At 45.1% G+C, this 25746-nt stretch overlaps 2 protein-coding genes across 12 annotated transcripts in view; one reads left to right on the forward strand and one right to left on the reverse strand.

Annotated features, from left to right (window-relative positions):
- The window catches only part of URI1 (URI1 prefoldin like chaperone), a 92337-nt gene extending 76874 nt beyond the window's left edge, over window positions 1-15463 (reverse strand). Inside the window, exon 1 of one of the 3 annotated variants that reach the window (XM_050772557.1) lies at window positions 15359-15463. In XM_050772557.1, the coding sequence (XP_050628514.1) occupies window positions 15359-15421 (63 nt within the window). In that variant the 5' untranslated portion in view covers window positions 15422-15463. Of the gene's footprint in view, window positions 1-15031; window positions 15129-15358 lie in introns of those variants that run through there. The other 2 variants (XM_050772564.1, XM_050772558.1) reach the window with 2 other exon arrangements.
- LOC126943623 (cytochrome b-c1 complex subunit Rieske, mitochondrial) overlaps window positions 1-25746 on the forward strand; it is a 1156760-nt gene that overhangs the window by 422945 nt on the left and 708069 nt on the right. The gene's annotated exons all lie outside the window — the stretch shown is intronic.

Genomic DNA, 25746 nt, shown 5'->3' on the forward strand with positions numbered 1-25746 from the left:
GAAAAAAAAAAAAAAAAAAAAAAAGTAGGTCAGGCACAGTGGCTCATGTCTGTAATCCCAGCACTTTGGGAGGCCGAGGTGGGTGGATCACGAGGTCAGGAGATTGAGATCATCCTGGCTAACATGGTGAAACCGCATCTCTACTAAAAACACAAAAAATTAGCCAAGCGTGGTGGTGGGCACCTGTAATCTCAGCTACTTGGGAAGCTGAGGCAGGAGAATGGCATGAACCCGGGAGGTGGAGCTCGCAGTGAGCCGAGATAGTGCCACTGCACTCCAGCCTGGGTGACAGAGCGAGACTCCGTCCCCCCCCAAAAAAAAAAAAAGTAAATATTATTTTATTACCTTATTATTTTATTACTTATTATTGGTTAATCCCTTCTTCATGTGCCAGGTCCCCCCACTGCGAATGGGAGACAAGAGTTGACCAAGGCAAGCACCAGTCCTATTCATAGATGTTGGAGTCAATAGAGTGCCACTGACATGGTTTGGATATTGTTCCCTCAAAATCTCATGTTGAAATGTGATCCCCAATGTTGGAAGTGGGGCCTAGTGGGAGGTGTTTGGGTCTTGGGGGCGGATCCCTCACAAATGGTTTGCTACTCTTCCTGCAGTAATGAGTTCACATGAAAGCTGGTTGTTTAAAAGAGCCTGGCACCTCCTCCTTCCTCTCTTGCTCCCTTGCTCTTATTTCCACTTGCCATGTGATGTGCAGCTCCCCATTTGCCTTCCACCATGATTGGAAGCTTCCTGAGGCCTCACCAGAAACCAAGCAGACGTTGGTGCCACATCCTTGTATGGCCTACAGAACTGTGAGCCAAATAAACCTCCTTTCTTTACAAATTACCCAGCCTTGACTGGGAGCAGTAATTCACATCTGTAATCCCAGAACTTTGGGAGCCCAAAGCAGGTGGATCTCCTGAGGTCAGGATTTTGAGATGAGCCTGGCCAATATGGTGAAACGCCATTTCTACTAAAGATACAAAAAATTAGCCGGGCAAACCTCATGAGACATGAATAAACAGCCAGGAGAGTTCTTGGTGAAAAAAGAGGCTGCTGGTTGTTGGTAAGAGAACAACAGGATGGATGCAAAAACAGCTGCCATGCCCCATTTCTCAGCCCTCACCCCACCATGGGGCTGTAGGAATAGCTTTCCTGGAATGGTTGGCTGGTTGCAAGGTAGGCAAGATGATCCTTGTCCTCCAAAAATTGGGGAATTTTTGAGTCCTGAGGGATTAGCATGGACTCCTGTATTGGTTTCAGCCCTCTTCTGCTTCCTGTGGCAGCATGCATCAGGAGATTTGAAAGGAAAGAACACCTTTTTGGAGCCAGAAATTTACAGATATCATTTCCAAGTCACTGGTTGCCTATAAAGATTATGAAACAAAAACTTCAGTAACCCCATCCAATAAGGACTACACACTTTGCAAACATAGTTTGGAAAAGTCTCTAAACAAACAGATGGCTGCAACCCTCAACAAGCAAAAATCAACAATCCCTGAAGAGGAGGAGAATCTGATTTTCAGTTACCACAATAATGCCAAGTGCTCAACAAAATATTACAAAGCATACAAAGAAAAAGGAAAGTATAGCCCATTCATGGGGGGAGAAAAATAATTGGATAGGAACCATCCCCACGGAAGCCCTTACATTGGAAACGTTAGTCAAAGACATTAAGTCAACTGTCTTATGCCCAATGAGCTAAAGGAAACCAAAATAATGTATGAACAAATAGGGAAGGCCAACAAAGAGATAGTTTAATCTTACAAAAAGGAACAAAATAGAAATCCTGGAGCCAAAAAGTACAATAGCTGGAATTTAGAAATTCACTAGAGAGGTCAAAAAGCTGATCTGAAGAGTCAGGAAGAAGAAAGAATCAGCAAACTTGAAGATAAGGCAATTGAAATTGTCCAGTTGTAAAGAGAGAGAAAAAAAAAAAAAAAAGGAAAAATAGGCTGGCCATGGTGGCTCATACCTGTAATCCCAGCATTTTGGGAGGCTGAGGTGGGTGGATCACTTGGATTCAGGAGTTTGAGACCAGCCTGGCCAACATAGTGAAACCCCATCTCTACTAAAAATACAAAAATTAGCCGAGCATTGTGACGCGCCCTGTAATCCTAGCTACTGGGGAGGCTGAAGGCCAAGAATCACTTGAATCAAGAAAGAGGAGGTTGCAGTGAGCTGAGATCATTCCACTGCACTCCAGCCTGGGTAATAGAGTGAGACTCCATCTCAAAAAAAAAAAACAGAAGGAAAAATGAGCAGAGCCTGATAGATCCATGTGATGCCATAAAGCATATATCAACATATGCATAGTAGAAGTTCCTGAAGGAGAAGAGGAACAGAAAGGGACAGAAAAGAAATTTGAAGAAATAATGGCTGAAAACTTCCCAAATTTGATGAAAGATATGAACATACACATCCAAGAAGCTTAACAAATTCCAAGCAGGAGAAACTCAGAGATTCATATTGAGACTCATAGCCAGATTGTCAAAAATCAGAGACAGAAAGAGAATCTGGAAAGCAGCAAGAGAGGAACAACTTGTGAGGTACAAAGAGTCCTTGGTAACATTAATAGCTAAGTTTTCATCAGAAACCATAGAGGAGCTGGGTGCAGTGGCTCATGCCTGTAATTCCAGCACTTTGGGAGGACGAGGCGGGCAGATAACCTGAGGTCAGGAGTTCAAGACCAGCCTGACCAACATGGTGAAACCCTGTTCTACTAAAAATACAAAAATTAGCCAGGCATGTTGGTGGGCACCTGTAATCCCATCTATTCAGGAGGCTGAAGCAGGAGAATCGCTTGAACCCGGGAGATGGAGGTTGCAGTGAGCTGAGATCACGCCATTGCACTCCAGTCTGGGCACAAGAGCAAAACTCCGTCTCAAACAAAAAAAAAAAAGAAAAAAAAAAGAAAGGAAAAGAAAAGAAGAGAAACCATAGAGGCCCAGAGACAGTGGAATAACACAGTTAAAGTCCTGAAAAGAAAAAAAAAAAAGACTGTCAACCAAGAATTTCCTACCAGACAAACTGTCCTTCAGTAATGAAGAAGAAATTAAGACATTTTCAGATAAATAAATGCAGAGAAAACTCATTGCTGGTAGCCCTGCTCTACGAGAGCTGCTAAAGTGAATCCATCAGACTGAAATGAAAGGACACGTGATAGTAATTCAAAGCCATAATGAGAAAAAAAAGAACACTGATAAAAATAGTAACTGCATACATTGGTAAATATAAAAGCCAGTACTATTGTAGGTTTGGTTTGTAATTCTTCGTTTTTCACCTATCATTTAAAGGGCAAATGCATGAAACAATAATTATAAATCTACGTTAATGGGCACAGAATGTATAAAGATATGATCTGAGACAATAATATAAAGAGGGAGGGACAGAGATGTATATGAGCAAAGTATTTGTATCCTATTAAAACTAAGTTGGTATTATTCAAATTAGGGTGTTATAAATTTAAGATGCTAATTGTGATCCCCAAGGTAACCACTAAGAAAATAACTGAAAAATATACAGACAGGGAAAGAAAAAGGGAATCAAAATGGTACACTAAAATATATTAAATACCGAAAAAATGTAATAGTGGAGGAATTGAGGAACAAAATACAAAAAATATACAGAAAAGCAAATAGTTATTAAATAAATGGCAGAATTAAATCCTTTATTTTAATTGCTTTAAATGTAAATGAACTAAACTGTCTAATTAAAGGGCAGAGATTGACGGAATGGATTTCTAAAAATTATTAATTTATATGCTGTCTACAAGAGACTTACTTTAGATCAAAAGATTTGAAAGGATGGAAAGCAAGAAAATAATATGGTCACATTGGCTCATGCCTGTAATCCCAGCACTTATGCTAGCAATCCCTTGGGAGGCCAAGGCAGGTGGATCACTTGAGCCCAGGATTCAAGACTATCCTGAGCAACATAGTGAGACCTGGTCTCCAAAAAAAAAAATAAGCCAGGTGTGGTGGCACAGCTACTTGGGAGGCTGAGGCAGGAGGATTGTTTGAGCCCAAGAGGTCGAAGCTGCGGTGAGCCATGAGCTCACCACTGCACTACAGCCTGGGCTACAGAGCAAGACCTCATGTCATAACAGAGAAGAAGAGATGTGAACAGTAGCATGTATGTACACATAAGAAAAACCATGTGGGATTATAGTGAGAAAGCAGCATCTGCAAGCCAAGGGGTGAGGCCTGAGAAAATATCAACCCTGCTGACACCTTGATCTTGGACTTTCAGCTTCCAGAATTGTGAGGAAATAAATTTCTATTGTTTAAGCTACTCACTTCATGGTAAAGTGTTGTCATGGCCCTAGCAAACTAACATAGCAATAACTTAACTATCTGGGTTGGGTAACTAGAAAAAGAAGAGTAAACTAAAACCAAAGCTAGCACAAAGAAGGAATAAGGCTGGGCACGGTGGCTGATGCCTGTAATCCCAGCACTTTGTGAGGCCAAGGCAGGTGGATCACCTAAGGTCAGGAGTTCAAGACCAGCCTGGCCAACATGGTGAAACCCCATCTCTTCTAATAATACAAAAATTAGCCTAGCATGGTGGCAGGCACTTGTAATCCCAGCTACTTGGGAGACAGAGGCAGGAGAATCGCTGGAACCTGGGAGGCAGGAGGTTGCAGTGAGCCAAGATGGCACCACTGCACTCCAGCCTGGGTGACAGAGCAAGACTCCATCTCAAAAAAAAAAAAAAAAAAAAGGAAAGAAAAAAGAAAGAAGGAATAACAAAGATTAGAGTGCAGAAATACAAAACAGAAAATAGAAAAATGATAGAGGAAATCAATGAAAATAAAAGTTGATTTTTTTTTTTTAAGAGACTGAGTCTCAGTCTGTTGCCCAGGCTGGAGTGCGGTGGCACAGTCTCAGCTCACTGCAACCTCTGCCTCCCAGATTCTAGCAATTCTCCTGCCTCAGCCTCCTGAGTAGCTGAGATTACAGGTGCAAGCCACCACGTCCGGCTAATTTTTTTGTATTTTAGTAGAGACGGCGTTTCATCATGCTGCCCAGGCTGGTCTTGAACTCCTGAGCTCAGGCAATCCACCCACCTCAGCCTCCAAAAATGCTAGGATTACAGGAGTGAGCCACTGCACCTGGTCAAAAGTTGATGTTTTTAAAGATCAACAAAATTGACTGAGAAAAAAAGAGAAAAGAGTCAAATTATTTAAATCAAAAATGAAAGTGAGACAGTACTGTTTTGCAGAAATAAATTGGATAATACTATAAACAATTGTACTCCAAAAAATTGGAAAACCTTAGATGAAATGTACAAATTTTTAGAAAAACACAAACTACCAAAACTGACTCAAGAAGAAATAAAAAATCTGATTGGATCTATAACAAGTAAGGATATTGAATCAGTAATCAAAAACTTGCCAACAAAAAAAGCCCAGGAACAGATTATTTCAAGATGAATTCTACTAAACATTTAAAGAAGTAACACAAATCCTTCTCAAATTCTTCTGAAAAATTGAAAAGGAAAGAACACATTCTCTCAGGCCAGCAAGACAAAGACACTGAGAGAAAAGAAAACTGCAGACCACTGTTCCTTATGAACATAGACACAAAAATTCTCAACAAAATACTAACGAATTTGGCAGTATATTTGTAAGATTTTATACCATGAACAAGTGGAATTTATTCCAGAGACACAATGGTGATTCACCATATAAAAATAAATTGATGTAGGCCGGGCATGGTGGCTCACACCTGCAATCCCAGCACTTTGGGAGGCTGAGGCGGGAGGATCACCTGAGGTCAGAAGTTCGAGACCAGCCTGGCCAACATGGTGAAATTCTGTCTCTACTAAAAATACAAAAACTTAGCTGGGTGTGGTGGTGGGCACCTGTAATCCCAGCTACTCAGGAGGCTGAGGCAGGAGAATTGCTTGAACCCGGGAGGCAGAGGTTGCAGTGAACTGAGATCATGCCACTGCACTCCAGCCTGGGCAACAAGAGGGAAACTCAGTCTCAAAAAAAAAAAAAAAAATAGAATGAAGGGGGAAAGCCACATAATAATCTCAAATGGGCCTGGCACGGTGGCTCACGCCTGTAATCCCAACACTTTGAGAGGCCGAGGCAGGTGAATCACCTGAGGTCAGGAATTCAAGACTAGCCTGGCCATTATGGTGAAACCCCATCTCTAATAAAAATACAAAAATTAGCTGGGTACGGTGGCAGACACCTGTAATCCCGGTTACTTGGGAGGCTGAGGCAGGACAATCGCTTGAGCCCGGGAGGCAGAGGTTGCAGTGAGCTGAGATCGTGCCACTGCACTCCAGCCTGGGTGACAGACCAAGACTGTGTCTCAATCATCATCATCATCATCATGTCAAATGATGCTGAAAAAGCATTTGACAATATCCAACATCAAGATAAAACACTTAGTAAAGTAGTAATAGAAACGAACGTCTTCAACATTATAAGGACCATATAAGAAAAGCCCATAACTAACGTAATCATGAAAGACTGAAGATTTTTGTCCTCTAAACTGGGAACAAGACAAGGATGCCCACTTTTACCGCTACTATTTAGCATAGTACTAGGAGTTCTAGTCACAGCAATTAGGCAAGCTAAAGAAATAAAAGGCAGTCAAGTTAGAAGACAAGAAGTAATATTATCTCTCTTGGTAGATGATATAATCTTATATGTAGAAAATCCTAGGCCGGGCGCGGTGGCTCATGCCTGTAATCCCAGCACTTTGGGAGGCCGAGGCAGGCGGATCACAAGGTCAGGAGATCGAGACCACGGTGAAACCCCGTCTCTACTAAAAATACAAAAAATTAGCCGGGCGCGGTGGCAGGCGCCTGTAGTCCCAGCTACTCAGGAGGCTGAGGCAGGAGAATGGCGTAAACCCAGGAGGCGGAGCTTGCAGTGAGCCGAGATCGCGCCACTGCACTCCAGCCTGGGCGACAGAGCGAGACTCCGTCTCAAAAAACAAAAACAAAAAAAAAAAAAAAAAAAAAGAAAATCCTAATGAATACTACCCAACACACACACACACACAACTGTTAGAGCTAATGAATTCAGCAAAGCTGCAGGATACAAAATCAACACATGAGAATCAGTTTCTATATAATAGGATATATATTTCTATATAGTAGGAAACAGCAATCTGAAAAGAAAATTGAGAAAACAATTCCATGTACAGTAGCATCAAGAATAAAATATTTAGTAAAAAATTTAACCAAGGACAAGCCAGATTTGTACATTGAAAACTACAAAACACTGCCAAAAGAAATTAAACAGAAATATGTGGAAGAACATCTTGCGTTCATGGATTGGAAGACAATATTGTTAAGATGACGATTGTTATGGGCTGAATGTTTGTGTTCTTCCAGAACGCATATGTCAATGCCCTAAGAGCCAATGTGACTGTTTCTGAAGATAGGGCCCTTATGGAAGTAATTAATGTCAAATGAAGGTGGGGCCTTGGTTCAATAGGATTAGTGTCCGTATCCTGGCAGAGATACCCGAGAGCTTTCTCTCCCTCTGCATGCAAGGAAAGCCCATCCAAGGATATAGTAAGAAGGTGGTCATGGACAAGCCAGGAAGAGAAACTTCATGAGAAACTGGCTTTTCCAACACCTACATCATGGACCCTTAGTTTCCAGAGCTGTGAGGAATATCAATTTCTATTGTTTAAGCCACCCTGTCATGGTATTTTGTTATAGCAGTTCAAGCAGACTAATACAACAATGTTCCCCAAAGCCATCTACAGATTCAGTGCAATTCCTATCCAATCCCAATGGAATTTTTTTTTTTTTTTTTTTTTTTTTTTGCGGAAGTAGCGAAACTGATCCTAAAATTTGTATGGAATTTCAAGAGACCCAAATAACCAAAATAACCGAAAAACAAGAACAAAGTTGAAGGTCTCATACTTCCTGATTTCAAAACTTAATACAAAGCTACAGTCATCAAAACACTATGAGGCCAGGCACGGTGGCTCATGCCTGTAATCCCAACACATTGGGATGCCAAGGCGGGTGGATCACTTGAGGTCAGGAATTCGAGGCCAGCCTGGCCAACATGGTGAAACCCTGTCTGTACTAAACTACAAAAAAAAAAAAGTTGGGCATGGTGGCAGCTAATAGTATTCCTAGCTACTACTTGGGAGGCTGAGGCATGAGAATCACTTGAATGTGGGAGGCAGAGGTTGCAGTGAGCCAAGATCGCACCACTGCACTCCAGCCTGGGGGACAGAGCAAGACTCTGTCTCAGAAAACAAAAAAACAAAAACACTGTGGTCTCAGATAGTCATATAGTCCAATAGACTAGAATAAAGAGCCCAGAAATAAACCCTCTCGTGTACTGATTTTTGACAAGAATTTCAAGACCATTCAATAAGAAAAGAACAGTCTCTTTAATAAATGGTGCCTTATATAAGAAGTATACAGAAAAAGAAAAAGAAAACAAAACAAATGGTGCCAAGGAAGCTGAATATGCACGTGCAAAGAATGAAGTTGGACCCTTGCCTTATACTATGAATAAAAATTAACTCAAGATTGATCAAAGACCTGAATGTAAGACCTAAAGTCAAACTCAGCAGAATCCACAGGGGCAAATCATGATCTTAGATTTGGCAGTGGTTTCTCAAATAAGCCACCAAAAGCACAGGAGGCAAAAGAAAACAACTGTAAATTGGACATCATCAAAATTAAAAACTTTTACGCATCAAAGGACACTATCAGCCGGGCGTGGTGGTTCATTCCTGTAATCCCCTCACTTTGTGAGGCTGAGGTGGGCAGATCACTTGAGGTCAGGAGTTCAAGACCAGCCTGGCCAACATGGTGAAACCCCATCTCTACTAAAAATACAAAAAATTAGCCCAGTGTGGTGGTGGTACCTGTAGTACCAGCTACTTGGGAGGCTGAGGCAGGATTATCTCTTGAACCCTGGAGGCAGAGGTTGCAGTGAGCTGGGATCAGGCCACTGCACTCCAGCCTGGGAGACAGAGCAAGACTCCATCTCAAATAAAAAAAAAAAAAAAGACACTATCAAGAGAGTGAAAAGATAACACACAGAACGAGAAGAAACACTTGCAAATCTTGTATTTTATATATAAGGGTTTAATATCAAGCACATATATATTGCACTGTTTTCTTTGTTGTCATTGAGCTGCAGGAGTTTCATGGAAAACCCCAAAATAAGCAAAGAACTTGCATAGCTATTTCTCCAGAGAAGATAAACAAATGGCCAATAGGCACATGAAAAGATGCTCAATATCACTAATTATTAGGGAAATGCAAATCTGAATCACAATGAGAGACCATCTCACAGCTGCTAGCATAGCTATTATTTCTTATTTTTTAATTTTATTTCTTTATTTTTTTGAGATGGAGTCTCACTCTGTGGCCCAGGCTGGAGTGCAGTGGCATGATCTCAGCTCACTGCAACCTCCACCTCCTGGGTTCAAGCCATTCTCCTGCCTCAGCCTCCCGAGTAGCTGGGATTACAGGCACATCCCACCACACCCTGCTAATTTTTGTATTTTTAGTTGAGATGGGGTTTCACCATGTTGGCCAGACTGATCTCCAACTCCTGACCTCAAGTGATCTGCCCACCTGAGTCTCCCAAAGTGCTGGGATTACAGGCGTGAGTCACTGCGCCCAGCCTTAAATTTTTTTTTAATTAAAGGAAGATAAGTGTTGGCAAGGATGGAGAGAAATTGAAACTCTCTTTCATTCCTGGTGGGAAGATAAAATGGTGCAGCCATTCTGGAAGACAGTTTGGCAGTTTCTTACAAAGTCAAACATAGACTTACACAACCCAACAATCACACTCCCAGGCATTACCCAACAGAGTTGAAAATTTATGTCAATACAAAAACCTTCATGCAAAAAGCAAGAACATGGTTTCAAAATACGTGGGTTTAGTGACCACGATAACGTGCAAACCAAGAATTGCCTGTTTTGAATGTGTTACTTCCTGTCTTGGAGCCTCACTTTCCCTAAATAAGAGCAAGAGCTTGGGGATTCCTGAGAGGTCTCCTGCTTTGCTGGTGAAGGGACTTGGGAGTCTGCAAACATCCCTAGATGAGTCCTGGGTGTCACCTTGACCTGGCTTCACACTTAGAGTTGCCAGGTTTAGCAAATAAAAATATAGGTCATTCACCTAAATTTGAATTTCAGATGAACAACAAGTAATCCTTTAGTATAAGTATGTCCATGTAATATTTGGAGCATCCTTCTACCAAAAAGAAAATTCATGGTTTATCTGAAATTCAAATTTAATGTATTTTATCTGGCAATCCTATTCCCACTGCCGCCCTTGAGAGCCTCCCCGCTTCCCCTCCACATCCATTCTCCTATGTTGCTTTGAAAATAAAACAAGCATCAGGGACTGACACACTGATTTCAAAGTCCCTGCCACTTAAATGGATCCCTTTCATCTACCAGGAACTGAAGATGGAAACAAGTGGGCGGGGACAAAAGAGAGCTGAGTGAAGGGAGGTGGCGGAAAGGAAAGGGGTGTTTCGTGAAGTCGACCCAGCCTGCTGTCTCCACTGAGGTTCGGAGGCCTCAGGGTTGGCCTCCTGCAGTGCTTCTCAACCTCAGATGCGCGTTGGGAGCTCTGAAAAATAATGCTTGGGCATGACCTGGGTGGTGGGAATTTTTTAAGCTTCTCTAGTAATTCCTCGAAACAGCCTAGGCTGCTGTTTTCTTGCTGCTAACAAACCAGCCAAACTTAGTGGCAAAAATCACGGCTCCCAGCCAGGAAGCCAGGCAGCAGGCAGCTCTCATTCAGAGGCTCATGCAGCTGAGGTCGTCTTGAAAACTTCTGCTTGCACATATCTGGACTTGAGATTAACTGTCACCTGGGATCTCCATAGGGCAGTCAACCAGATCACCCGAATGTGGCCTTTCCTTATAGTCTGGGCTTCTTTGCAGGATGGCTGTTGAGTTCCAAGGGAGCCAGGCAGAAGTGGCATGACCTTTTTTAATCTAGCCTGGGATGTCGCGCAGTATCCCTTCAGCCACATTCTACTCATCAGAAGCAAGTCACTAAGGCCAGCTCACATTCAAAGGGGATGGAATTAGGCCGGGCACCGTGGCTCATGCCTATAATCCCAGCACTTTGGGAGGCCAAGGTGGGCAGATCACTTGAGGTCAGGAGTTTGAGACCAGCCTGACCAACATAACAAAACCCTATCTCTACTAAAAATACAAAAATTAGCCAGGCATGATGGCAGGTGTCTGTAATGCCAGCTACTCGGGAGGCTGAGGCATGAGAATTGGTTCAACCCAGGAGGTGGAGGTTGCAGTGAGCTGAGATCATGCCACAGCACTCCAGCACTCCAGCCTGGGTGACAGAGTGAGACTCTGTCTGGAAAAAAAAAAAAAAAAAAAAAACCGGGTGCAGTGGCTTGTGCTTGTAATCCCAGCACTTAGGGAGGCCGAAGCAGGCGGCTCACCTGAGGTCAGGAGTTTGAAACCACCCTGGCCAATATGGTGAAACCCCATCTCTACTAAAACACAAAATTAGCCGGGTATGGTGGCATGTGCCTGTAATCCCAGCTACTCAGGAGGCTGAGGCAGAAGAATCGCTTGAACTTGGGAGGCGGAGGCGGAGGTTGCAATGAGCTGAGATTGCACCACTGTACTCCAGCCTGAGCAAGAGAGCAAGACTTCATCTCAGAAAAAAAAAATAAAAATAAAAAATAAGGGATGAAATTAGACTTCATCTCTTGACAGGACAAATGCCAAGGAATTTGTGATCCTATGTGAAAACCACCACAGCTACCACTGGAAAAAAAGTCTCCAGAATCCATTCTCCTGTCTACACTCCTCCAGCCCAATGCTGCTTACCTGGAAAGTCCAGTGGCCTCTGCAAGGTCTCCCTGCCTCCCATCTCCCACCCCAGGCTGCCCTCCACACTGCAGCTGGAGTCTCGAGCCCAGAGGGTAGAGTCCAGGGCCCCCACAGGCTGGTCTTTGTGTCTCTAATTCATTCGCATCCTCAAGCTCCCAGGCAGAGCCAGACTCAGTACAAGCAGGTGCTCTCCTGGGCCATGCATGTGTCTAGCTCCTGCCAGACAGGCACATCATCCCTTAGTGGGGAGCCACAAAACTCCCCAACTCCCACCCTCCTCCTTCAGGATCTTACCCAGGCCCCTCTCCAGGGAAGCCTTCTCTGAGCACCCCCAAGGTGGGTCAAGCTCAGCTCCCTGGACTTTCCTTTGCAATGTGTACATCATTTCACACATTTTCTTTTAACCTTGTACTGCAGTTTAACACATATGCAGAAAAGTGCACAAATCCTTAGCGAATTTTAACACAGTGAGCAAGCTTGTATATCCAGCTCTCAGGTCAAGAAATAGAACATTTCTAAGTCTGGGCGAGGTGGCTCATGCCTGCAATCCCAGCACTTTGGAAGACTGATGTGGAAAGATCACTTGAGGCCAGGAGTTCAAGACCAGTCTAGGCAACATAGTGAGATCCCTTCTCTATAAAAATTTGTTTAAAATTAGCCAGGCATGTGGGCACATTCTTGTAGTCCTAGCTACTTGGGAGGCTGGGGCAGGAAGATCACTTGAGTCCAGGAGGTTGAGGCTGCAGTGAGCTATAATTGCACCACTGCACTCCAGCCTGGGCAACAAAATAAGATTCTGTGGAAGGAGGGAAGGAAGGAAGGAAGGAAGGAAGGAAGGAAGGAAGGAAGGAAGGAAGGAAGGAAGGAAGGAAGGAAGGAGGGAGGGAGGGAGGGAGGGAGGGAGGGAGGGAGGGAGGGAGGGAGGGAGGGAGGGAGGGAGGGAGGAAGAAAGAGAGAGAGAACATTTTTACTCAAGTGATGGGTGCACCAAAATCTCAGAAATCACTGCTAAAGAACTTATTCATGTAAGCAAACACCACCTGTTTCCCAAAAGCCTATTGAAATAAAAACAAAGAAAAAGTAAGATGAAGAAAGAAAGAGAGAGAGAGAGAGACAGAGAGGGAGGGAGGGAGGGAGGGAGGGAGGGAAGGAAGGAAGGAAGGAAGGAAGGAAGGAAGGAAGGAAGGAAGGAAGGAAGGAAGGAAGGAAGGAAGGAAGGAATTCCTAGAACCCCAGGAGCCCTCCAAGGTCCTTTTGTTCACCATCCACCATCCCTTCCTCCCCCTAGCCCTGGTAACCACTATTCCAACTTCCAATCCTTTAGGTTAGTGCCACCTGTTTTCAAACTTCATACCAATGGACTCATATGGTATGTGCTCTGGGGTCTGGTTTCTGTGTCCAGTCTCATGTTAGTTCTTGCTGCATTTTAATCAGAACTAGCTACATAATTTGTGTGACCCAGTGCAAAATGAAAGTGTAGACTGTCCCCCCGCAATCCCACCCCCAACACCGTTAAAAAGTTATTAAGAATTTCAAGATGGCAGCTGCAGAGCCTAAGTCAGTCATGTGATTCTTCTGAGTGCAGGGCCCTGTGTAAGTCACACATGCCCATGAAGCCATCCTGTTTCCAGTTGCCTATTTGCTCGAGTGTCTCTTCCTTGAGGGCAAGAGCTGTGCTCTGGGCAAGTCACCATCTCTGTGGAGCTTCTTTAGCCTTCGTTCATTAAAACCTCACAGAGGCCTGAGGCCTAGAAGGAGGGTGATCATTATAAGCATCACACCCGTTTAATTGATGCAATGTCTAGACTGAAAATGCCGCGGGACTCAGCCAAGGTCCCACAGTGAGTGAGTGCAGGGATGGACCTCAATACAAGCCTTCTGGCTCTAGGCAGCCTCCACCCGCCTCCAGCTCTGCCCTAGAATCTACTGCATGCCAAGTACTGGACCCAGGGTAAAGGAAAAAAAAGAGTTCCTGCCCAGAAGGAACTTTCAATTCAACTGGAAAACAAAAACAGGACTTATACACATGAAAACATTATTAACCGAAACATTTTGTCCTTCATGTGTGGGCCTTGTAGTTGTAAGAACTGGAGACTGTCTCTGCCTAACCAAGCAAGAAGGATCAACTAGGGAGGGTGCAGCCAGGCACGGTGACTCACGCCTGCAATCCCAGCACTTTGAGAGGCCAAGGCAGGGGGATCACCTAAGGTCAGTAGTTCCAGACCGGCCTGGCCAACATGGTGAAACCCCGTCTCTACTGAAAATACAAAAATTAGCAGGGCGTGGTAGTGCATGCCTGTGATCCCGGCTACTTGGGAGGCTGAGGCAGGAGAACCACCTGAACCCAGGAGGCAGAGGTTGCAGTGAGCTGAGATCACACTGTTGTACTCCAACTTGGGCTACAAAGTGAGACTTCATCTAAAAAAAATTTTTTTTAATTTTTTTTTAAAAGAGGGGGTGCAGAGAGCCTACACAGGAAGCTGAGGGCAGGCAGAGCTCCTGGGAGCCCTGGGAGCCGAGCAGTGGAGTCCCACCCCAGCTCTCACAGGGACACGGTCTGGTTAGCGTGATGCTGTTGCATCTGTGTACCACACATTCCAGCCATCCCATCAGTCCTGGCATCACTTGCTCACAGGACAGCCTCTGATTGGCTGAGCTCTGGCCTGGGGCTCAACCTCTGGCTCTCCTAGAGCTGGGAGACAGACGGAGAGCCTGGCCCCTCTGTTATCACAGTGGGAGGGAGGGCATTCCTCAGAAAGAAATCAAGGGGTCATGAGGACCAGGGATGAAAGTATGGTGGTTAAAAAATGACAGAAATTCCCTTTAATGCATGTATTTGTTTAGATCACCAGTACACCAAGCAACAGTGGGGGACTCCTGTCCTTGAAACTGACTTTGCCTGTGCTTGTGGAGGAGGCAGGCAAAACCATTGGAAAAGGCGAGTCCGCAAGCACCCATGTGTTTGTGAAAGTGTGGTGTGATGGTTACTTTTAGGTGTCAACTTGACTGGGTTAAGGGATACCCAGATAGCAGGTGCAGCATTATTTCTGGGTACATCTAGTAGGGTGTTTTCAGAGAGATTGGTACTCGAATCAGTAGACCGAGTAAAACACATCTGCCCTCACCAATGTAGGTGGGCGACATTCAATCCACCAAGGGCCCAAATAGAACAAAAAGACAGAGGAAAAGCAAATTCACTCACTTCTGGACCTGGGACATCCACCTTCTCCTGCCCTGGGACATCGAAGCTCCTGGTTCTCAGAACTTCAAGCTCAAACTGAATGACACCATCAACTTCCCTGGTTCTTCAACTTGCAGACGACATACTGTGGGACTTCTTAGGCTCCCAATCACTCAGGCCAATCTCCATCATAAATCCCCTCTTCTACATCTATAGTTATGTCTATAGCGCCATCCTGTTTGTTCTGTTTCTCTGGACGACCCTGACTAATCCATGTGGTTAAAGTAAAAACCCCCAAGCCCCACACTAACAGCGGAGAAGCTATAACACAGTCAAGCTTCGACTCACCAATGCACATGCCAGAGCCCTCATAGAAACGTGGCTTCCTTGAAGGGAAGACCATGTTATCATCAGGGCAGTGACCTCCAAGGAGCCTGGAAAAGAGTGAGAAGGTCCACTGGCAAGAATGTGGAAAGAATTCCCATCTGTGACACAGGAGAGAGGCCCAGAATCTGGCGGACATGAAGATTCCAATTCTGTCTTGTGGGCCGGGACGCATCCCCAGGCCTCACCCAGCACCCTGGGGCTGGAATACACCTCTAAATTGTATCCTACCTCCAGTCCCAGCTAGGTAGGACTGTCTTCTGGGAAGTAGATTGTGGGAGCCATGTCGTTTGTGGGTGACAGTTGCCTATTGCTCCCTGGACTGGGCAAAAGGGGCTCCATTTGCCCTCACTACCTCCTCTTCCCAGTGCTAGGCAGAGCAATATCAGTGGCGACGCCATGGGGCATAATTATGAAAGTGGGAAAATGCTTGATCCCACTTGTGCAAGAATTTTCTGCTCTGTAACAAATACACAGCCACAGCTAACCGACACATGGACACTCCAAAGCTCAATGGCTGAAAAAAACAATGATGTCTTATTTTTCATGAGTTTGTGGGAGGGCTGGAGTGCTGCTGGAAGTTGAAGGCTTGGCTGAGGCAGCTCTGCTCCACATACTTCACCCTTATCCTAGGACCTGCTGATTTTGTCCCCTTAGAGATGGCAGAAATGCACAAGATGGCATGGAGACACTCAGGGCCTCTGGAACTGGTGCACTGTCACTTCAGCCTGGTTCGATTGGTCAACACAGGTCTCATGACCAGCCCAGAGTCACATTGAGAGGGCACTGCAAAGTGAAGTGGCAAAGGGTGTAGATACAGAAAGAGGTGATGAAGTGAGGCCAGTGCTCAAGGGTGAATGGAGCTGGGGGACAGAAACTAGGAAGCCAGTTTGATCCACGCCAGGTTGCAAAGGCAAGTTCAGGCCATGCACAGAGGAATTGAGAGAAGAGTCAAATCTGGGGGAAATCCCAGGGAGAGAACAGAGACGAGGGAGGCACAAGGCCATGGTGCTGGTGGCTGAACGTGGCCTGGAGCAAGCTGGCGGTAAGCATGAATCTCATCAGCTTCTCCTTGTGCCAGAAAGGGCTTGTGCCAGGGTGCCCAGGCCCATAAAGCACCACATCAGGGCAGACCTGTTCCAAAGATCCAGAGCAATTTTAGATGTATCTGTGTTTATTTTTGTTGTTGTTGATTTTTTTCATTTTTGTTGTTGAGACAAGGTCTCACTATGTTGCCCAGGCTGGGCCTGAACTTCCAGGCTCAAGCACTCCTCTCTCCTGGGCGTCAGCTGGGACTACAAGCATATGCCACAGCTTCTATCTGTTTTTATTAAAGCCATATTTCCTGAATTTTAGCCATTCGCATTCAAATTTTAGTGATTTTTTTTGCCATATCCGCTTGCTGCCTATACTAATATTTACTTGATATTTTTATTTAAATCAACTCATATTTTTTGTTGTCATTATTTAGTTTTTATTTAATAATCATAAACTTGACTCTGCAATCCAGCTAGGCATGGAAGGGAAGAAGGAAATCTTGGAGCTCAAAGGGAACTGCAGTGAGAGCACAAAGATTCTAGGACTCTGTGAGCAAATGGGGTGGTGGAGGAGTGCTCTCCTGAGCTACAGAAGGAATGGTCTCAAGGTTAAGATAAAACATAAGTCGACTGGGCACAGTGGCACAAGCCTGTAATCCCAGCACTTTGGGAAGCCAAGGTGGGAGGATCACCTGAGGTCAGTAGTTCAAGACCAGCCTGTCCAACATGGTGAAACTCTGTCTCTACTAAAAATACAAAAATTAGCCAGGCGTGGTGGTGCTCACCTGTAATCCCAGTTACTCAGGAGGCTGAGGCAGGAGAATCACTTGAACCTGGGAGGCGGAGGTTGCAGTGAGCCGAGATTGTGACATTGCACTCCAGCCTGGAAGGCAAGAGTGAAACCTTCTCAAAACCGAAACAACACAAACACAAGTCAAGCTTATTAGAGTCATTCACAGTCAGCAGTGGTGATCTTCTTGCTGGTCTTGCCATTCCTGGACCCCAAACCCTCCATGGCCTCCACAATATTCATGCCTTCTTTCACCTTGCCAAAGACCACATGCTCGCCATCCAACCACTCACTCTTGGCAGTGCAGATGAAAAACTGGGAACCGTTTGTGTTGGGTCCAGCATTTGCCTTGGACAAGATGCCAGGACCTGTCTGCTTCAAGATGAAGTTCTCATCATCAAATTTCTCCCCATAGATGGACTTGCCACCAGTGCCATTGTGGTATGTGAAGTCACCACCCCCACACATAAACCCTGGAATAATTCTGTGAAAGCAGGAACCCTTATAACCAAATCCTTTCTCTCCAATGCTCAAAGCATTAACACTTTCTGCTATCTTTGGAAACTTGTCTACAAACAGCTGGATGGAGATGCGGCCCAGGGGCTCATCGAAGAACTTGGTGGGGTTAACCATGGCTGATAGTATGGGGCCCCTGGAGGCAGTGGTGGTGTATGCAAAACTCAACTTATATTTTTAATGTAAAGATTTAACTTAATAATATTCATGAAATCATTGACTTCTGTGCTTGTTTATACACACACACACACACATATATAGATATATATATATATATTTTTTTTTTTTTTTGAGACAGAGTCTCATTCTATCACCCAGGCTGGAGTGCAGTGGCACAATCTTGGCTCACTGCAACCTCCACCTCCCAGGTTCAAGCAATTCTTACGCTTCAGCATCCTGAGTAGCTGGGATTACAGGCATGCGCCACCACATCTGGCTAATTTTTGTACTTTTAGTAGAGTCAGGATTTCACCATGTTGACCAGGCTGCTCTCCAACTCCTGACCTCAAGTGACCCACCTGCCTCGGCCTCCCAAAGTGCTGGGATTACAGGTGTGAGCCACCGCACCCAGCCTCAACTCATATGTATATATGTAGGTGCAATCTCAGCTCACTGCAACCTCTGCCTCCCAGGTTCAAGCGATTCTCCCACCTCAGCCTCCCTGAGTAGCTGGGATTACAGCTGAGTAGCTGAGATTAGCCACCATCATGCCTGGCTAATTTTTGTATTTTTATAGAGACAGGGTATCACCATGTTGGCCAGGTAAGTCTTGAACTCCTGACCTCAGGTCATCCGCCTGCCTCAGCCCCCCAAAGTGATGGGATTACAGGTGTGAGCCACCGCACCTGGCCCCAATTCATATTTTTAGTGTAAAGATTTAATAATATTCATGAAATCATTGACTTCTCTGCTAGCTGTATCTTTCCTAATGTCACAGTAAAACAACCTATAACCTCCAGGACAAAATAATTTTTATATATATATATATATATATAGATGGAGTTTCACTTTGTCGCCCAGGCTGGAGTGCAATGGTGCATTCTCGGCTCACTGCAACCTCCACCCCCCCAGGTTCAAGTGATTCTCCCACCTCAGTCTCCCGAGTAGCTGGGATTATAGGTGCCCACCACCACACCTGGCTAATTTTTGCATTTTTAGTAGAGACAGGGTTTCACCATGTTGCCCAGGCTGATCTGGAACTCCTGACCTCAGGTGATCTGCCTGCCTCAGCCTCCCAACGTGCTAGGATTACAGGTGTGAGCCATCATGCCTGGCCAATTATTCATATTGTTATAGAAAGAAAACAAGTCATAGGATATCTAGAGTGTGAATCCATTTATACAAAAATTGAAAACAGCCACCACTACATATTTGAGGTAAAGTTTAAAAGGGTCAGTCGGGGCCGGGTGCAGGGGCTCACGCCTGTAATCCCAGCACTTTGGGAGGCCGAGGTGGGTGGATCACAAGGTCAGGCGATTGAGACCGTCCTGGCTAACACGGTGAAATCCCGTCTCTACTAAATATACAAAAAATTAGCCGGGCATGGTGGCGGGTGCCTGTAGTCCCAGCTACTCAGGAGGCTGAAGCAGGGGAATGGTGTGAACCCAGGGGGCGGAGCTTGCAGTGAGCAGAGATAGCACCACTGCACTCCAACCTGGGCGACAGAGTGAGACTGTCTCAAAAAAAAAAAAAAGGATCAGCCAGGTGAGGTCTGGAGTTCGAGACCAGCCTGGCCAACATGGTGAAACCCTGTGTGCACTAAAAATACAAAAATTAGCTGGGTGTGGTGGCGGATGCCAGCTACTCGGGAGGTTGAGGCAGGAGAACCGCCTGAACCCAGGCTACAGTGAGTGGAGATTGTGCCACTGCACTCCAGCCTGCCACAGAGTAAGACTCTGTCTCAACAAAAAGGTAAAAAGAAAAGTTGACTCCCAAGGAAACAGGCATCCAGCTCAAATCTGTCTCCCTGCTGGCTTTAAGGCAGTCATTTTATTAGACAAGATTTGGGGTTGGATTAACAGGTGATTAGTGGAAGGAAGGGGGAGATGGGCAGAGTCCTTGAGGATTCACGGTTATCTTCTCATGCTAACTCATGGGTCACATGTGCAAATTCAGAGGGAGCTATCTGAAACATGATGGAAATTTAGGCTGTGACATCAGCAAGCTGGTTCTGCACAGACTCTAGTTAGCCACACTGGTTCCAACTGATTTCAGCCAGTTTTGTTATCTTATAAATGAAAGGATTTTCAGCATTTCAGCAAGTTGTTTCTTTTCTTATCCGCTATCCTGCAAACTCAAGAACTTCTGTTACTTACTGTTTTTTGTTGTTGTTGTCTGTTTTTGTGAGACAGGGTCTCCCTCCATCGCCTAGGCTGGAGTGCAGTGGTGTACAACCGTGGCTTACTGCAGCCTCGAACTCCTGGACTCAAGCAATCCTTTTGCCCCAACCTCCTGAGTAGCTGGTACGACAGGCACGCACTACCATGCCCAGCTAATTTTTATTTTATGTAGAGACTGGTTCTCACTGTGTTGTCCAGGCTGGTCTTAAACTCCTGGGTTCAAGCAGTCCTCCTGCCTCAGCTTCCCAAAGTGCTGGGATTACAGACATGAGCCACTGTGCCCAGAGTTATTGATTTCTTTAACTCTTTGAGGCACAATTTCAGAAAGAAGGAAAGAAAGAAGAAAATATTATGGTTGCAACAGCAGTTACTAAGCACAAAACAAAACAAAACTAGGACGAAGACTGCCTGCCTATCTAACATACCAAAATCCATTTCTCCTGGTGTGCTTTGCAAGGCTCGGTCTTGAACGGCAAGACCTACCTGTGCAGACACTCATCTGGGCCCTTCTGTAGCGAATGTAGACAGCAGGTGCAGAGCAGCTCTCAAGGAATGGCTGTGTGTCCTGCCCAGAGGCCTCCTGTGTGGGGCAGGGAGGACAGCAGGAACCAGACATATACAGAGCTACCCTGAAACAGCAGGAACAGGCAATTGCAGGCGCAGCATTGAGTCATCAGTCTTACTTTGGGAGGCCGAGGTGGATGGATCACTTGAGGTCAGAAGTGTGAGACCAACCTGGACAACATGGTGAAATCCCATCTCTACTAAAAATACAAAAATTAACCAACAGAAATTTGAGAGTTCCCACAACCCCTCTCAGTGTCACCAGTGGACAGTGTCCAGGTTCTTGGCGTCTTGAACAAAGAATTGGACAAAACACACAAAGCAAGGAAGCAATTAAGGGATTTATTGAAAATGAAAGTACACTCCACAGTGCAGGAGCGGGCTCGAGCATATGGGCTCAAGGGCCCTGATACAGAATCTTCTTAGGTACAAATACTCCCTACAGGTTTCCCATTGGCCACTTAGTGGTCAACTGGTGTAAACGAAGTGGTGGGCCGCAATCCATCTGATTGGTTGCGGAAAGCAACCAATGGGAAGTTGAGGCAATCCCGTCAGGAGTCAATCTGGGTTTTGTTATCGCCATGGTTTCCATCAGTGTTACACTAGGTTCAGATTCCTCTAGAATTACCTTGTGCTTCGGATGGGGGTTGAGTTGCTTCAGTGTCTTTCTTTCTTCCTCCCTCCCTCCAGCCCTTCTTTCCTTCCTCCTGTTATGTATAAAGTTTCAGTGCCGCAAAACAAATAGCACTCCAATATAAAATTTTCTTTTAATTCTCAGCAAGGCAAGGTACTTCAATAGAAGTGTGCACCCTTACAGTTGGAGCAATGGTGAGCACACACTCGGACAAAGGAGGGGAAGAGGTTCTTATCCCTGGCGCATATGGCCCCTGCTGCTGTGTTGTTCCCATATTGGTAGAGTTAGACCACGCAGGCTAAACTAATTCTGATTGGCTAACAACGGGGTGAGTGGTTTGGTGGGAAAAATGATTATGACAGAGCAGGTAATTGGAATGAGTCAGGGTGGAGCAGGTGATTGAAATGAGTCAGGGTGGAGCACATAATCGAAAAAGTTGCTTTATGAGGAAGTTAAGTTTAAAAGTAGAAGGTAAAGAATTGAACACATTGACATATTGATTCTTTGAAAAGAAATGTATAACTCATATCTAACACCTCCTTCCTTCTTCCTTCTTCTTTCTTTCCTTCCTTCCTTCCTTCTTTTTTTCTTTCTTTCTTCGTTCTTTCTTTGAGACAAGGTCTTGCTCTGTCACCCAGGCTGGAGTGCAGTGGTTGCAAACACAACTCGCTGCAGCCTTCAACTCCTGGGTTCAAGCGATTGATCCTCCCACTGTAGCCTCTCAAGTAGCTGAGACTACAGCTGTGCATCACCACACCTGGCTAATTTTTAAATTTTTTTGTCAAGACTGGGCCTTACCATGTTGCTGATCTTGAACTCCTGGCCTCAAGCAATCCTCCTGCCTCGGCCTCCCAAAGCCCTGGGATTACCTCCCAAGGGTTTTTCTTAATATCTCTTCCTCATCCTCAGTTACTGGCCTTCTCTGTGCACTCACACCTCAAGGGGCTGTCCCCACACTCTTGCCCCTCCTAATGGGAAAACTGCAGTTACTTGTTACTTCATGCTTCCTGTGTCCTTGGGTCTCAGAGGTGGGACTTTCTCAGTAATCCCTCCCCACTTCCCTACGGCAGCTTACAGTTTTTGTTTTCTAGGGGAGTAGAGATGAAGGGTCTGGGCCAGGTGCAGTGGCTCATGCCTGGAATCCTAGCCTTTTGGGAGGCCAAGGCAGATGGATCACCTGAGGGCAGGAGTTTGAGACCAGCCTGGGCAACACGGTGAAACCCTGTCTCTACTAAAAATACAAATATTAGCCAGATGTGGTGGAATGTGCCTGTAATCCCAGCAACTCAGGAGGCTGAAGCAGAAGAATCGCTCGAACCCGGGAGGTGGACATTGCAGTGAGCCAGGATTGCGCCACTGCTTTCCACCCTGGGTGTCAAAGCAAGACTCCGACTCAAAAAAGAAATGAAGGAATGCTCATTATTACTGGCCATCAGAGAAAGGCAAATCAAAACCACAATAAGATACCATCTCACACCAGTTAGAATGGCAATCATTAAAAAGTCAGGAAACAGCAGGTGCTGGAGAGGATGTGGAGAAATAGGAACACTTTTACACTGTTGGTGGGACTGTAAACTAGTTCAACCACTGTGGAAGATAGTGTGGCGATTCCTCAAGGATCTAGAACTAGAAATACCGTTTGACCCAGCCATCCCATTACTAGGTATATACCCAAAGGATTATAAATCATGCTGCTATAAAGACATATGCACACATATGTTTTTTGTGGCACTGTCCACTATAGCAAAGACTTGGAACCAACCCAAATGTGCATCAATGATAGACTGGAATAAGAAAATGTGGCACATATACACCATGGAATACTATGCAGCCATAAAAAAAGGATGAGTTCATGTCCTTTGTAGGAACATGGATGAAGATGGAAACCATCATTCTGAGCAAACTATTGCAAGGACAGAAAACCAAACACCGCATGTTCTCACTTATAGGTGGGAGTTGAACAATGAGATCACTTGGACACAGGAAGGGGAACATCACACACTGGGGCCTGTCATGGGGTGGGGGTAGCAGGGAGGGATAGCATTAGGAGATATACCTAATGTAAATGACTAGCTAACGGGTGCAGCCCACCAACATGGCGCATGTATACACATGTAACAAACCTGCATGTTGTGCACATGTACCCTAGAACTTAAAGTATAATAATAACTTAAAAAAAGAAAGAAATGAAAGGTCTGGATGGTGTTTATGCCTTTCCCACAAATGTGGCCAATCCTATTGAGAAATATGAATAAAATTCTAAGCCCCCCCGCCACCACCCCCACCCAACTGGCTGAATGGACCACCTCCTGGCCAAGGGAACGTGGAGTCACCTTGAAAACAGAATGCTTGGCCATGATGGGATGGGGGGTCCGGTGCACCTCATTGTTATGCTCCCTCCCTCACTAACTACAATTAGGCTTTCTTCCCTAAGGGCTAACCAGAAACCAGCCCTTTCAAAAGACTCCACATTGATATCACCTATAACCACCTGAGGCTGCCCCTTCTTTTTTGCCCGATAAGAGAATGCTCAATAAAGTTTTTTGCATCTTCATGTCACCTTTTGATATCAGAGGGCTGAAAGCTCCACCCTTGAATCAGGCTGATACTGCCGTGTTTTTGTACATGGGACCCATGAAGGGCATGAAGCTTATTTGCACATGTGTTTCTCCTTTCATAAATATTCATGACTCCTCTATCTTATTAAATATGTATGTTCAGCCATCCCGCTGAGCATAAATTCCTCTTCCCTTTGCCCCTCCCTTGAAGTGACTGTTCTGGCTTCTGACCAGAGGCTACGCTTCCCAGCCTGTCAGAATGGCCACCCTGCAGGCTGCAACCCTTTGTGAGAAATAAAGCTCTCCTTTGCAAATTTATGAGCCTCACTGTTCTTCAGTTGTCACTATCCTCTGGCGCTGTACCAATGAGGCAGGTGGTCTCTGGTGTCCTGCTCTGCTCCTGGTCTTTCTCCTAAACTGGAGGTCTATGAAAACTCTCCTTGAGTCTACAGTGCCTAGGGCTCTATATGCCTACCCTAGTTTGCACTCAGGCTCCAGCAAATTTGGTAAAAATTTTAGCTGAATAATGTTTTCTCTCATGTATGGCACTAGGAACCCCTTCCTCTTATACTGCACACAGGTGAGCTGGAGCTCATGTCCCATCTATCACTGGGGAGACACCTGTTTTTCCTTAGATTTCAGGCTACACAGTTGCTCTGCCCCTTCAGCTTTCCAGTAGGTTCAAGAGAAAGTTTGCTTTTGTAGTTTTCCTGCTTTTGCTAGGGTGGGAGAAATGCTGTTTCTCCCTTTCTATGTCCTAGGTGGGAGAAGGATTACTTGGTAATACCCGTCTTGCACTTGGAATGGTTTTGTAACATCACGCATTGGTCATTTGGAAAATGTTGGTTCGCTAAGCTATGCAAAGCTTCCAAATGTCAGTTTTATTACACAATATCAAAATTCACATTTTAAAAATATCACTAGTGATCTCATCTAAAACATATTTGAGTATTGAGAAGCTGGCCAGGCGCAGTGGCTCATGCCTGTAATCCCAGCACTTTGAGAGGACGAGGCGGGTGGATCACTTGAGGTCAGGAGTTTGAGACCAGCCTGGCCAACATGGTGAAACCCCATCCCTACTAAAAATACAAAACTTAGCTGGACATGGTGGCAGGCACCTGTAATCCCAGCTACCTGGGAGGCTGAGCCAAAAGAATCGCTTGAACCAGGAAGGCAGAGGTTGCAGTGAGCCGAGACCGTGCTATTGCACTCCAGCCTGGGTGATAAGAGTGAAACTCCATCTCAAAAAAAAAAAAAAAAGAGAAAGACATTGAGAATCTGTCAAGCTCTTGGTGGCAGATAACAAGTTTTCCCAAAATCCTAATGCTCAACTTGAAAGCTTGAATTTTATCATTGGCAAAACATACTGCCAGTTGTTTCCCTTGAAGTGACAGGCTCATTTTGTTCATTTTTGAGAAAATGTCTGCCAAATACCAGAGTCTGAATATCCGTAGTTTGATGTGTCAGACCTTTCTTCCGAGTAAAACAGTGTTCCATGGTAAAAAGCAGCTAGTTCAGCTCGCAACTCAAACAACTGCACCAGTGTCTCACCTTGAAAAGCCATTGTACCCAGTGTGTGGTGGAATCGTGTTCTGTGTTCACTCTGTCACAATCTTCAGAAGTGGACTCGAGAATTGCAATTTAATAACACTAATTCTTACTGCTTCTTTAGGAACATTCTTAAGTGAAAGTGGATTGTTTTAAACTGTGAGTAGACTCACACCTGTAATCCTAGCATTTAGGGACGCTGAGGTGGGTGGATCGCCTGAGGTTGGGAGTTTCAGACCAGCCTGGGCAATGTGTCGAAACGCTGTCTCTAATAAAAATACAAATATTCGCCAGGCATGGTGACGCATGCCTGTAGTCCTAGCTACTAGGGAAGCTGAGGCAGGAGATTCACTTGAACCCGGGAGG

Source organism: Macaca thibetana, chromosome 19 (assembly GCF_024542745.1).
Source record: "Macaca thibetana thibetana isolate TM-01 chromosome 19, ASM2454274v1, whole genome shotgun sequence".
Taxonomy (NCBI): domain Eukaryota; kingdom Metazoa; phylum Chordata; class Mammalia; order Primates; family Cercopithecidae; genus Macaca; species Macaca thibetana.